General features: G+C 50.6%; 1 protein-coding gene across 1 annotated transcript in view; it reads left to right on the forward strand.

The window, feature by feature from the left end:
- MEIG1 (meiosis/spermiogenesis associated 1) overlaps positions 1–3,928 on the forward strand; it is a 212,286-nt gene extending 208,358 nt beyond the window's left edge. Inside the window, exon 3 of the mRNA XM_086938548.1 lies at positions 3,715–3,928. Coding sequence (XP_086794674.1) covers positions 3,715–3,843 — 129 coding nt within the window. The 3' untranslated portion in view covers positions 3,844–3,928. The remainder of the gene's footprint in view (positions 1–3,714) is intronic.
- The last annotated feature ends 7,874 nt before the right edge of the window (positions 3,929–11,802 follow it).

Consider the following 11,802-nt stretch of genomic DNA (forward strand, 5'->3'; position numbering starts at 1 on the left):
CAAGCATCCTGGGACCGGTTTCGGGATATCACCACTATCAGTCAGGCTAGCTTGTATCCAGTGGCACAGTGAGCAAGGGACCCACGTCTGGGCTTACCCATCCCACTTAAGGCGAAAAATGCTGCACAAAGAAATGATGGACAGAATGCTAAACAAATGAAAACATTCACCCCCAATCAAGAGACCTGGATTAAATCCATTGTTATTTTGCTCACCAGGCCACCCAGTTTGGTTGCAAAGTTTCAGCACTCCATCCATCATCTTGTTGAAAATTGCTGGAGGCACGGAACACAGCAGCAGGTGCCTTTAATTCCATAATCGGTACAAAAGGGGGTGTGATGGAGGGAGGATCTGAATCAATCAAACACTCACACCCAATCAAAAGATCTGGGTTTAATCCATCACCGTTCTTTAGCCCACTCTGCCACCCCAGTTCAGACATGGCTATATGCAAATCAGTCTGACCCTGTGCCTCATGGGAACAGTCCAGCCTGAACTGCCAAGCCATGTCTTCCCTGGACCGGAAACAAGCTTCCGAGGACCGGTTTCTGGCATTCCAGCCGTCTTCAGCCTGGCTTGCTTGAATCCAGTGGCAAAGTGAGCAAGGGACTCACGTCTGAGCATACCCTGCCACACTTATGGCGGCCAAAAGCGGTACAAAAGGGGGTGGTGATGGACGGAGCATCTGAATCAATCAAACACTCACACCCAGTCAAAAGATCTGGGTTTAATCCATCACCGTCCTTTAGCCCACTCTGCCACCCCAGTTCAGACATGGCTATATGCAAATCAATCTGACCCTGTGCCTCATGGGAACAGTCCAGCCCGAACTGCCAAGCTATTCCGCCGCAGCACTAAGGGGGCGGGGGGCCGCGCGGCGGGCACATGCTGGTGACGGAACCGCTCCGTAACCAGCCGCGGTAGAGCTGTGCTCATGACGGAGCGGTACGGTCATGGCCCCGCCCGCTCAATAGAACGCGCAGGCGCAAAATCAACGCCGCGCAGGCGCGGTGGCCAGGCCATGATGGAACCGCTCCGTCATCAGCACAGCGCCACCGCGGCTGATGACGGAGCGGTTCCGTCATCAGCATGGAACGAGTTAAACATCTGGCAGTTATTTTTAAAGTGTAAACTCGTGGCTTGTCTCAGTACTCAATTGCTGACGCGTTGGGCTGGCTGTCTAAAACCCAAATGATGATGTCTCATGCACCCAAACACCTTTCAAACAGGTTCTTGCTTTCTTAGCGCCGTGATGTCCCTTGGGATGAATGTTGCCCTCTGTTGGACCTAGGGGATCCCAAGTCACATAAGGTAGCTTGGCACTAAGAGGGAAGGCCTAACTCCAAGGAACATGTGCTAAGTTTGCATCACACTCATCAGTAACCAAACATCCACCCACTCAAAAATAAGGACACTACACCAAGGTTAGAAAAATATGAGCTGTTTTATAAAAGTTCTCTTTAAGTCTCCGTGGGTACTTAGCACTCTTTAACCACAGTACATAAATTTAGCTCTGCATAGAAGAAATCAGCACTAAACAGTTTTTACAGAAGAAAAATCATTACTACTCGATTTACAAGCAGAAGAATTCAATACAAAGATTCTCGGTGAGCACCAGCTGTTCACTACGTAAATTCAGGTCACCTTTGGTTTCCACGAGTGAAAGTTTCTTTATCAACTCAATAAGTTTTTATATAGCAGATCAATAATTTTAGGCTCATTTTGACATAGGAGACTTGAAGGGAAATTCTACAGTTGTCAACGTGGTGAGGCAAATATCAAGGCAATATGAATTCCCCAACTCTCTCCTCACACTCAATTTATAACTGAAGTTCAGTTCACAGCTCAAGACCCTTCTGTGATTAAGCTCTGATGTACTTGAGAAGCTTTCTCAATTCAAGGGGGAAGTTTCTTAGGTATACCTACTCATAAGGGGAAAAGGCACTGTTTCCCAGGATCCCTTGCCTCTATCTAAAAGAATGTAGATTGCACTTCCCTCAGGTTATCCTCCGTGGCTTCTCCCTTAGATTAGCCCCCGTCTGGATTGACTAGCACCTGAGCACATAAACCTCCCCTCCCGCCTGTTTTAGTTCACAGTACTGTCAGTTTCCTTCCAAAGGCTCTCTCTCTCCTCCTTATCCACCTCGTGTTCGACTGGACCCACTTCCTCGAGAGATCGAAGGCTTCCTAAGCCAGCCCAGCCTCCCTCTTCCTACTTACTTCGCACTTGGTTGATGAAGTCAGGGTGGGGGGCTGGGACCGTAGCCGGTTGGGGAATTCAATCCCCACCCTGCGTTGCCTTCTTCAGTCAAAAGTGCCCCGGAGCGGCGGATTTCCGGGAGGCGGAAGATCCCCGTCGGCTCCCCGGCTGCTCCTCTCACTGGCTGACTCACCACTGGGACCTGCGCCGCGCAGAGACACCGCCACGCCTCCGGTAGCGTCTTCCCTCGAACTGCTCACTCGCGAGGGTGTTTCTGTGAGAAGCTGCGCTTCCGGCCCTGAGCGGGAGAGGGACGCCGCCACTCACCACCAGCAGATCACTACAGGCCGCTCCCTCAGCTAGGACACTCCCCTCGGCCGCGCTGCCACTGAGCCTGCGCGAAGGGCAAACACTGCTCTCTTCTTTCCGCGCAGTAGCGGAACCGATGACACCACCACTCGGGGACTTCCTCAAGCCCCCTCACCTCCCCGCTGGGCAGTTGGCGAGCCGGCAGCTCGGACGTGCACTCAGCAACGATGAGGTAGTCACCTGCAGCCCCCACCGCTCTTTAAACACTGCTGGGGATGGGGAGAAAGGTGGGAATCGGGCGCCTTGCAGCTCCTATTTTCTGAGGGTCCCGGGGCAGCCTTCAGGCATTGAGGACCTAGACAGGGTCAGATCCACACGCGGGGAAGTATCAACAGTAGGGAATAGCAGCCCCAAAGGACCATCAACCCGCCTTCAGCGCACTTTCCTCCTTGACCTGTGGTCTAAACTCCTAGCTGGCCTCTCAGCAACTCTCTACAAAATGGCCGCCCTGGTGCTGGCCTTATATAGGCTGACCCTAGGAGGTCCAGAAGGGACCAGAAGGTTCTAGAGGGCTCCTATTCTTCACTTATGGGTCAAGCCTCAGGTGTGGCAGTTATGGCAGTTGGTATCCACCATTTTGTAGGTCTTGATGAATTTTAGTCAGAAAAGGCACCTAGGCCTTAGGTAAAAAAATATGAGGGCAAAAGAGCATCTATCCCCCAGGTCAACACCACAAAAATCCAGTGGACATAAAAAATTAAGGGATATGAGGGGCAGAAAGGGGACAAAAATAAATAATAAATAGGAGGGGCAACCCAAAGGGCAGACAGGTCTAACACCCTCCATAAGTACAATAAAATAAATAAAATAAAATAAATAAAACAGTTGTGTTTCAATGTACTCAATCTCTCATTATATGTCTCAGTTCTAATTTCCTGGTGTCTGCCACACTTTATGGCTGTTCTGCTACTTAAGATGCCAAACCCCCTCCAACTAACTTTGCAGTCTTCTTATACTCACAGCCCCAATACGTTGGAAAGTGAATTTGAAAATACCACTTTATACCGATTTAAAACAAATACACATTGTGTAAGTTAAATTGTAGGGTACAGTAAAGTTCAACTAGGAGGTAAACCTTGATACCACCTCATCTGATAGTTACAGCACGATTCCATATTTAACGCTCTTTCTTACTTTTTTTGCAGGTGGATCGTTGGCCAGAGACAGGATACGTGAAAAAACTTCAGCGGAAGGACAACACTTTTTATTACTATAATAAGAAACGAGAATGTGAAGACAAAGAAGTCAATAAAGTAAAAGTGTACGCCTACTAACACATAATTTAGTTTTTTATCATTATGTATGCTCCACTAATGTTTTTGATGGTTGTATAAATAAAATTAAAACAGAGTTTATTAATTTAGTTGTGTTTAATTGTCAAATACATGGCATGCAACCCGGGTCATTCTCCCATCCTTTTTCTGGGGAGGGGGCTGGTTCCTGAAGGCCCATGGCCGCTGCTGGCGCTTTAGTCACTTTCGCCAGCTTTCCAAAGTTAATGGCAGCAGGCTCCGCAGAGGAAAGATTGAGAGTGGCAGAAGCAGAGGCTGAGGTAAGTGGAGGGGAGAGGAAAGAGACAGCCAGGGGACCCATGGGAGCCACCTGATTTCAACATTTCATGCAGGGCTGCTTTTGGTTCCCTGTCCGGCCCTGGATGCGACCAGAAGAACAAGTTACTTACCTTCGGTAGCGCTTTTTCTGGTAGATACAATATCTGCCTGTGGATTCCTCACCTTGTGAATATCCCCCTTGCGGCAGCAACATTCGGAAATTCATTCGTAGCTTTGCGCCGACGTGGGCGACGTCATAGAGGCACGGCATCGCGCGCGACTCCGCTGACCATATTAGGCCCACGCCGGCGTGATGACATCAGTTCCGCCCTTTTTTCCGTGCCTTCGAGGCACACGGACGGACCAATGACAGTAGAAATATACATAGTATACACAGTACACAAATATCAAGGTAACACACGCAGTGTGAAACAAATGCAATGAAACATTTTAAATATTCCTTGACAATAAAGTAAAAATATTACAGTAACTCTGGTATAGAAGAGTGGACAACTGCAGGCGGGTGGGTCAGTGAGGAATCCACAGGCAGATATTGTATCTCCCAGAAAAAGCGTTACCGAAGGTAAGTAACTTGTTCTTCTGATAGATACATCTGCCAGTGGATTCCTCACCTTGTGAATAGATTTCCACAGCAGTCCCCACTCCCGGAGGAGGGTGTCAACTCTTCTATACCAAGAAATCCTGGAGGACAGAGCGTCCAAAGCGGCTGTCCCCCCTCACTTCGCAATCTAAGCAGTAATGCTTCGCAAAAGTGTGGAGGGAGGCCCAAGTCGCAGCTCTGCAAATGTCCTCTACAGGCACACCTCTAGCCAAAGCAGATGTTGCAGACTTTGCTCTAGTGGAATGAGCCCTTATACCCTCTGGAGGTTCCTTACCCTCCAGGGAGTAGCAGATCTTAATGCATAAAACTATCCATCTTGATAGCGTGCACTTGTGCACTGCCTTCCCCTTCCTGCAGCCAGCAAATCCGACAAACAGCTGGTCATCAGACCTGAAATCACTCTTTCTGTCCAGGTAAAAGCTCACCGCCCTCTTAGGGTCCAGACGGTCTCTCCTCCTCTTTAGAGGGGTGAGGGGGAGGATAAAAGGTAGGAAGGGTAAGGGACTGCCCCAGGTGGAAAGGAGTTACCGCCTTTGGCAGAAAAGCAGCCCTGGTCCTTAGAACCATCCGATCAGCATGAACGGATAAAAACGGGGGCTTTGAACTTAGAGCTTGAAGCTCACTTACCCTCCTTGCCGAGGTAATTGCTATCAGAAAAACAGTTTTAAAGGACAAAAACCTCAAGGGACACTTGTGTAATGGTTTGAAAGGCGAACCCATTAGAAAAGTTAGTACAAGGTTTAAGTCCCACTGAGGTACAATAAAAGGAGTTGGTGGAAATGTATTGGTTAGGCCCTTGATGAACCATAAAACAATAGGTGACTTAAACAAAGAGGGCTGGTCCGGCAAACAAAGGAAAGCCGATAAGGCCGACAAATAACCCTTAATAGTTGCCACTGCAAAACCCTGCTGGACCAAGGAGAGAGCAAATTGAAGAATATTGGACAAACGAGCCCTTAAAGGGTCAATGGACTTCTCCCCACACTAAACAACGAACTTAGACCACCTATAAGAATAAATGGACTTAGTGGAGTCACGCCTGGCCGACAAGATGACATCCACCACATCGTGTGGGAGAGAAAATGAACTCAGGTTGCCCCGTTCAATCGCCAGGCATGAAGGTGTAAGGTCTGGAGGTGGGGGTGTCGAACCTGCCCCTCCATCTGGGAGAGGAGATCTGCCCTGTGAGGGAGACGGAGCGGCGAGCATGAGGAGAGCTGGAGAAGATCTGTGTACCACACCCTTCTTGGCCAATCCGGGGCGATCAATATAACTTGGGCCCGGTCTTGGAGAACCTCCGTCAGTCCCCGAGGAATCAAGGGTATGGGGGGAAACGCGTAAAGGAGCTGTGAGTCCCAACTCAACTGAAACGCATCCCCCAAGGCTCCCTGCATCGGAAATTGGAGACTGCAGAATGACGGGCAGTGAGCATTCTCGTGAGTGGCAAATAGATCCACCAGAGGAGTTCCCCAAGTCCGAAAGACCCAACAAACTACTCTGGATGGAGCCTCCACTCGTGGTCGGCCGAGAACTGCCGACTGAGAGTGTCCGCACGTACATTCAGTACTCCGGCCAAATGACTTGCCATCAGACAAATCTGGTGGTCCTGAACCCAGGACCAGAGATGCATAGCCTCTCTGCAGAGACGCTGCAACCCCACTCCTCCCTGCTTGTTGACATATCACATCGCGGTTGTGTTGTCCGTCAGAACTTGAACTGACTGACCGCGAAGGGAAGGGAGGAAGGCCTTGAGTGCCAAACGTATTGCCCGCAACTCTAGAAGGTTGATATGAAGCAACCTTTCCTCTGGAGACCAAGGACCCTTGACCTCAAGATCCCCCAGATGAGCACCCCACCCTAGAGTGGATGCATCCGTTATAACCGTGGCCACCGATGGAGGTAGATGAAAAGGCTATCCTTGTGACAGATTGCCTTCCATACTCCACCAAGTCAGATCCCCTGCAGTTTCTCTGGAGATCCTCACTGACTCCCTGAGATCCCTGTTGTGTTGAAACCACTGCCTGCGGAGGCACCACTGGAGTGCCCTCATGTGCCTGCGTGCATGGTTGACCAGCAGTATGCAAGAAGCCATTAGACCGGGCAAGCGAAGGACCTTCAGGACTGGAACGACCGCTCCATTGTGAAACAAAGGAATCATTTCATGTATGTCGCGAATCCTTTGAGGTGGAGGGAATGCACGACATACAGTAGTGTCCAGTACCGCACCTATGAACAGGTTGTGCTGGGAGGGCACCAGGTGAGATTTGGGTATGTTTATCAAAAAACCCAACCTGTGCAACAACTGAGTTGTCTCCTGCAGGTGATGGAGCACCTTCTCCGCAGACTCTGCCTTGATCAGCCAGTCGTCCAGATACGGGAATACAGGTATCCCCGACCTCCTGAGATGCGCCGCCACCAGTGTCATCACCTTGGAGAAGACTCGTGGCACAGTAGTAAGGCCAAACGGAAGGACCGCAAACTGGTAGTGTTGCGACCCAACCGTAAAACGGAGATACTGTCTGTGCAACTTCAAGATGGGAATATGAAAATACGCATCTTGTAAGTCGATTGACACCATCCAGTCTTACCCCAGTATTGGAACTTTCATAGATTCCCATGCTTTGTATCATTCCCCGTCGTCGGAATGGGAGTCTCGGTAACAAAAATACCATAGCTGTAGGTACAAAAGACAATGGAAAAAGGCCTAGGCCTCATTACCTTTTGTAGCATATCACCCTCTTTGTGTAAAAGAGACCAAACTTTTGGCCTCAGCCAATCAGAAGTGCCTCACCACTTAGAACCTTCCTGAAGGAACCTCAGAGCCTCAGATTTTCTACCGCACGTTGTGCTAGGGAGTCTCCATTGAGCTCTGCTCAACTTCTACTCTTCTACAGGATTTCATCAGGTTTTTTCAACAGTTTTTTCTTCAGGATCTTTGGGATTCTTCTCAGGATTGTTGCTGCCTGACAGTATGTCGGAGATTGAGAAGAAGAAAAACGCTTTTCAAGCCTTGTTCCTCCTGTGGCAAGAAAAGGCTGTTTGTGGAGGATAAGCATGAGGACTGCATCTATTGCCTCTATCCTGACCACCAGGTAGCTAAATGTGCAATCTGTCGCTCCTTTTCTGCATAAATCCCTCCGGGACCGTGAGGGTAGGCTCCTGACATGGCTGCAGAGGCTTAAATCGAGGAAGGATACTGTCTCCAGTGACAGTGAAGATGCTGGATCGATGGCTTCTACTAGAAGGTCAGTGAAAAGGGGTAGGGGTTCCCCTTCTTCTTCTGTAAGTCGATCTTCTAAGGCCTCAAAAAAGACCCCCAGTGAGTCTGAGAGCCAAGGTCCCAGCAAATCTCCTCACGGAAGTGTAAAGGAGAGGGATGGACCTTCTACGCAGTCTACTGGCGCGAAGACTTCCACAGCCTTCAAAACGCCTCAAAGCCAGTCTTCTGAGAGGACTTCTAGGTCCTCGACGATGAAGACGTCGACAGCGGGAGTCCCGTCGACTAAATCATCTAAGGCTCCGTCGACTGGAGGTTCGTCGACGACGAGACCGTCGACGGCGGAGAAGGCGCCGACGACGAAGGTACCGGCTTCACAAGTGTCGACGAAGGAGCCGTCGACGAAGCAGCCGTCGACGACGAGAGCCCCGTCGACGCCCAAGATCCAGTCGACGGCGAAGGCCCCGTCGACGACGAAGGCCCCGTCGACGACGAAGGCCCCGTCGACGACGAAGGCCCTGTCGACGAAAGCCCCGTCGACGATGATACCAACGAGGGCGACGACGACAGTGTCGACGACGAGAGTCCCGTCGACGACAATGACGACTGTGTCGTCGACGACGGTCTCGTCGACGAAGGCGTCGACGACGACTACGATGACTATGACGACGGCTGGTGTGTCCACAGTCTCGTCGACGACAACGTCCACGACGCCTATCTCGACGGCGTATGTACAACCGTCGACGACGGAACCCACGATCTTGGCTACAGAAAAGCGTATCACCATTTCTGTGACGCGGATCACACCTGAGATGACTTCTCCAAGGGCAGTGTCCCCTCTGCTACCAACAATGCTCTTGCAAGAGGGTCAATCAGAGGAAGATGACCAAGATGCATATAGTTATGCCAATAGTCCTTCGCAACTATTTGTCAAATGCCAGGACACCGACTCAGAGGGCGAATACACCCACGAGGAGCATGATCATGGTCAACATCAACAACAGCACTCTGACCAGGGAATGGTTTCAGTGCCAACATCTTTCCTGCAGGATCTACATAGGATGCTACAGGACTATAAGTCTAAGGCCAGTAGACCTTTGCCAAATACGTCAACACCTGCTACGCCTTCCACGACTCAGGCGTCATTGGTGCCACCTACGCTCTCGGCTCCAACCTCTCCACAGCCTCAAACAGCCGTCCCTCAGGATTCCTTTGGGGTACCAAGATCACATGATGTTGATGAATCCTCGGATGAGGATCAACATTCGGATCACGTCTCTATTCCCGACACGGAATATGATGAGTACATTATTGACAATCCCGCATCGCCAAATCCGGACCCGGCGGACTCCCCGCCAGTGGATATTGGAGGTTTCCATCAGCTAATGGAGAGGGCGGCGGCAAGATTTAAGTTAGCAATGCCTAAAGTCACCACGGATTGCTTCTTATATGACTTTAAAGAACCTTTCCAGAAAAATGCCAGATCTATTCCGATTGTGGATCATGTATGGAAAGAGGGCCTAAAGACCATGACACACCCGGCGACGGTGGTGCCGGTGCTACCGCGTCTGGAAAAGAAATATAGAGCAACCGATGATGCCCCAGCGGCCTTGACAGGTCATCCGAAACCAGACTCTGTAATCTCGCAGGCAGCGCAGAGGAAATCGCGCAACCCTTCAGCACCGCTGACAACTCCTCCGGACAAGGAAGGACGGAGGTTAGATAATGTGGGGAAAAGATTCTCAGCGATGGCGAGTTTGCTGGTGCGAGCAGCTAATGCCTTAGCCATCCTGGGTAGGTACGACCGTCAACTCTGGTGCGATGTCTCCCCGTACCTTGACCAGCTACCTCCTGAATCTATGTCGGAGGCAAAGAAAGTTTTGAAAGAGGGAGAAGCGACGTCGATGGAAATAATCGATTGTGCAATGGACATTGCGACTACGGCATTTCGTTCACTAGCTGGAGCGGCAGTGCTCCGTCGCCAAGGGTGGCTTAAAGCTACTTGGTTCCGACCAGAGGTCCAGAACAAAGTGTTGGATCTTCCCTTTGATGGTGAGGCTCTATTCGGCAAACTTATTGACGACACCCTGCAAGATATTAAAAAAGACACAGAGACCGCTAGGTCTTTAGGAACACTTCAGTACAGGAAGTCTCCCTTCAAGGGAGCCAGAGGCAGGGGTGGTACGTATAGAGGATCCTTCCAACAACAACGGTATTCCAACACAGGATCCGGTTCCCAACAGCACCGCCAATCTTACCAACAGCGGCAAGGCCAGTCTACCAACTACTCCAGGCCTTACAGTAAAGGAAAGCAGGGTGCGCGAGGACGAGATTCGTCCAAGCGCCAATAGCGGCCTCCTGGCTCTTCCTACTGGACCCTCCTCCAGGAAATCATCAGTTGGAGGCAGGGTCAACAAATACCTTCACAACTGGTCCCTAATAACATCGGACCGTTGGGTGCTCAACATCATTCGGAAAGGGCATACCTTAGAGTTCACTCAAGTTCCGCCACCCAAGCCCCCGATAGCCACTCCTTCAAAACACCAGCGTCTCCTTCGGCTCGAGGTTCAACAAATGCTCCGAAAAGGGGCGATAGAGCCAGTTCCATCGAACCAAAGAAACCAGGGATTTTATTCCAGGTTCTTCCTGGTGAAGAAAACGCTCGACAAGTGGCGTCCCATTGTAGACCTCAGGGGGCTAAACACCTATCTCATCTCTCTGTCCTTCAGGATGGTGTCCCTCCAGGACATCTTGAAACTAATCAACCCGGGAGATTACATGGCCACACTCGATCTCGAAGATGCCTATTTTCATGTTCCGATTCACCCAGCACACAGAAGGTTTCTGCGATTCACAGTAGCCAAGAGCCATTACCAATTCAGGGTTTTACCCTTTGGACTCCGTTCAGCCCCAAGGATATTCACGAAAGTGCTGGCTCCAGTAGCGGCTTTCCTGCGGAGGCACAAGTTTCAAGTCTTCCCCTATCTGGACGACTGGCTGCTGAAGGCTCCGTCCAGAGAGGCAGCGCTACAGGCGGTTCAAGCGTGTACCAATTTATTCCGAAACCTGGGTCTCAATCTAAACGACGAGAAATCTTGCCAGATCCCGTCCAGAAGAGCCCGGTTTCTGGGAGCCATCTTGGACTCAAAGCTTTCACGAGCTTTTCCTACTCTGGAAAGGAGGCACAAGTTACAGGCGATGGCCCAAGACTTACAAACAAAAAAGTCTCTTTCAGTTCGCCGCTACAAGTCTCTGCTGGGAGTAATATCGTCGTGCATTCCACTGATTCCCCATTGCAGACTGAGGATGCGTCCCTTGCAGGAACAACTGGACAATCAATGGCGGCAAGTCCACGGTTCCTTCGACGACAAAGTGGCGATCACTCCGGAAATGAAGAATGCGGCCCTATGGTGGACAGACCTAGACAACTTGTCCCAAGGCCTATCCTTCGCAAGCGATCCGTCTCCACAAGTGATAACGACGGACGCGTCGTTGGAAGGCTGGGGAGCAGTGCTGCAGGACCTTCATGTCAGTGGTCATTGGTCACCCCAGGAGAAATGCCTCCACATCAACCTGTTGGAACTCAGGGTGATACGTCTGGCTCTGCAATCGTTTGTTCCTCTCCTGGAGGGTTCACAAGTGCTTATCAGGACGGACAACACCACGGCCATGCACTATGTGAACAAGGAAGGAGGGACCAGATCGCGCCCATTGTCACAAGAAGCCCAGCAGATTTGGGAATGGGCTATCCGACACAACATGTCTCTGATGGCGGAACACTTGCCGGGCGTCCTCAACGAAAACGCCGACAAACTGAGCAGGTCATCCTCGGTCACCCACGAAT

Source organism: Lissotriton vulgaris, chromosome 1_1 (assembly GCF_964263255.1).
Source record: "Lissotriton vulgaris chromosome 1_1, aLisVul1.2, whole genome shotgun sequence".
Taxonomy (NCBI): Eukaryota; Metazoa; Chordata; class Amphibia; order Caudata; family Salamandridae; genus Lissotriton; species Lissotriton vulgaris.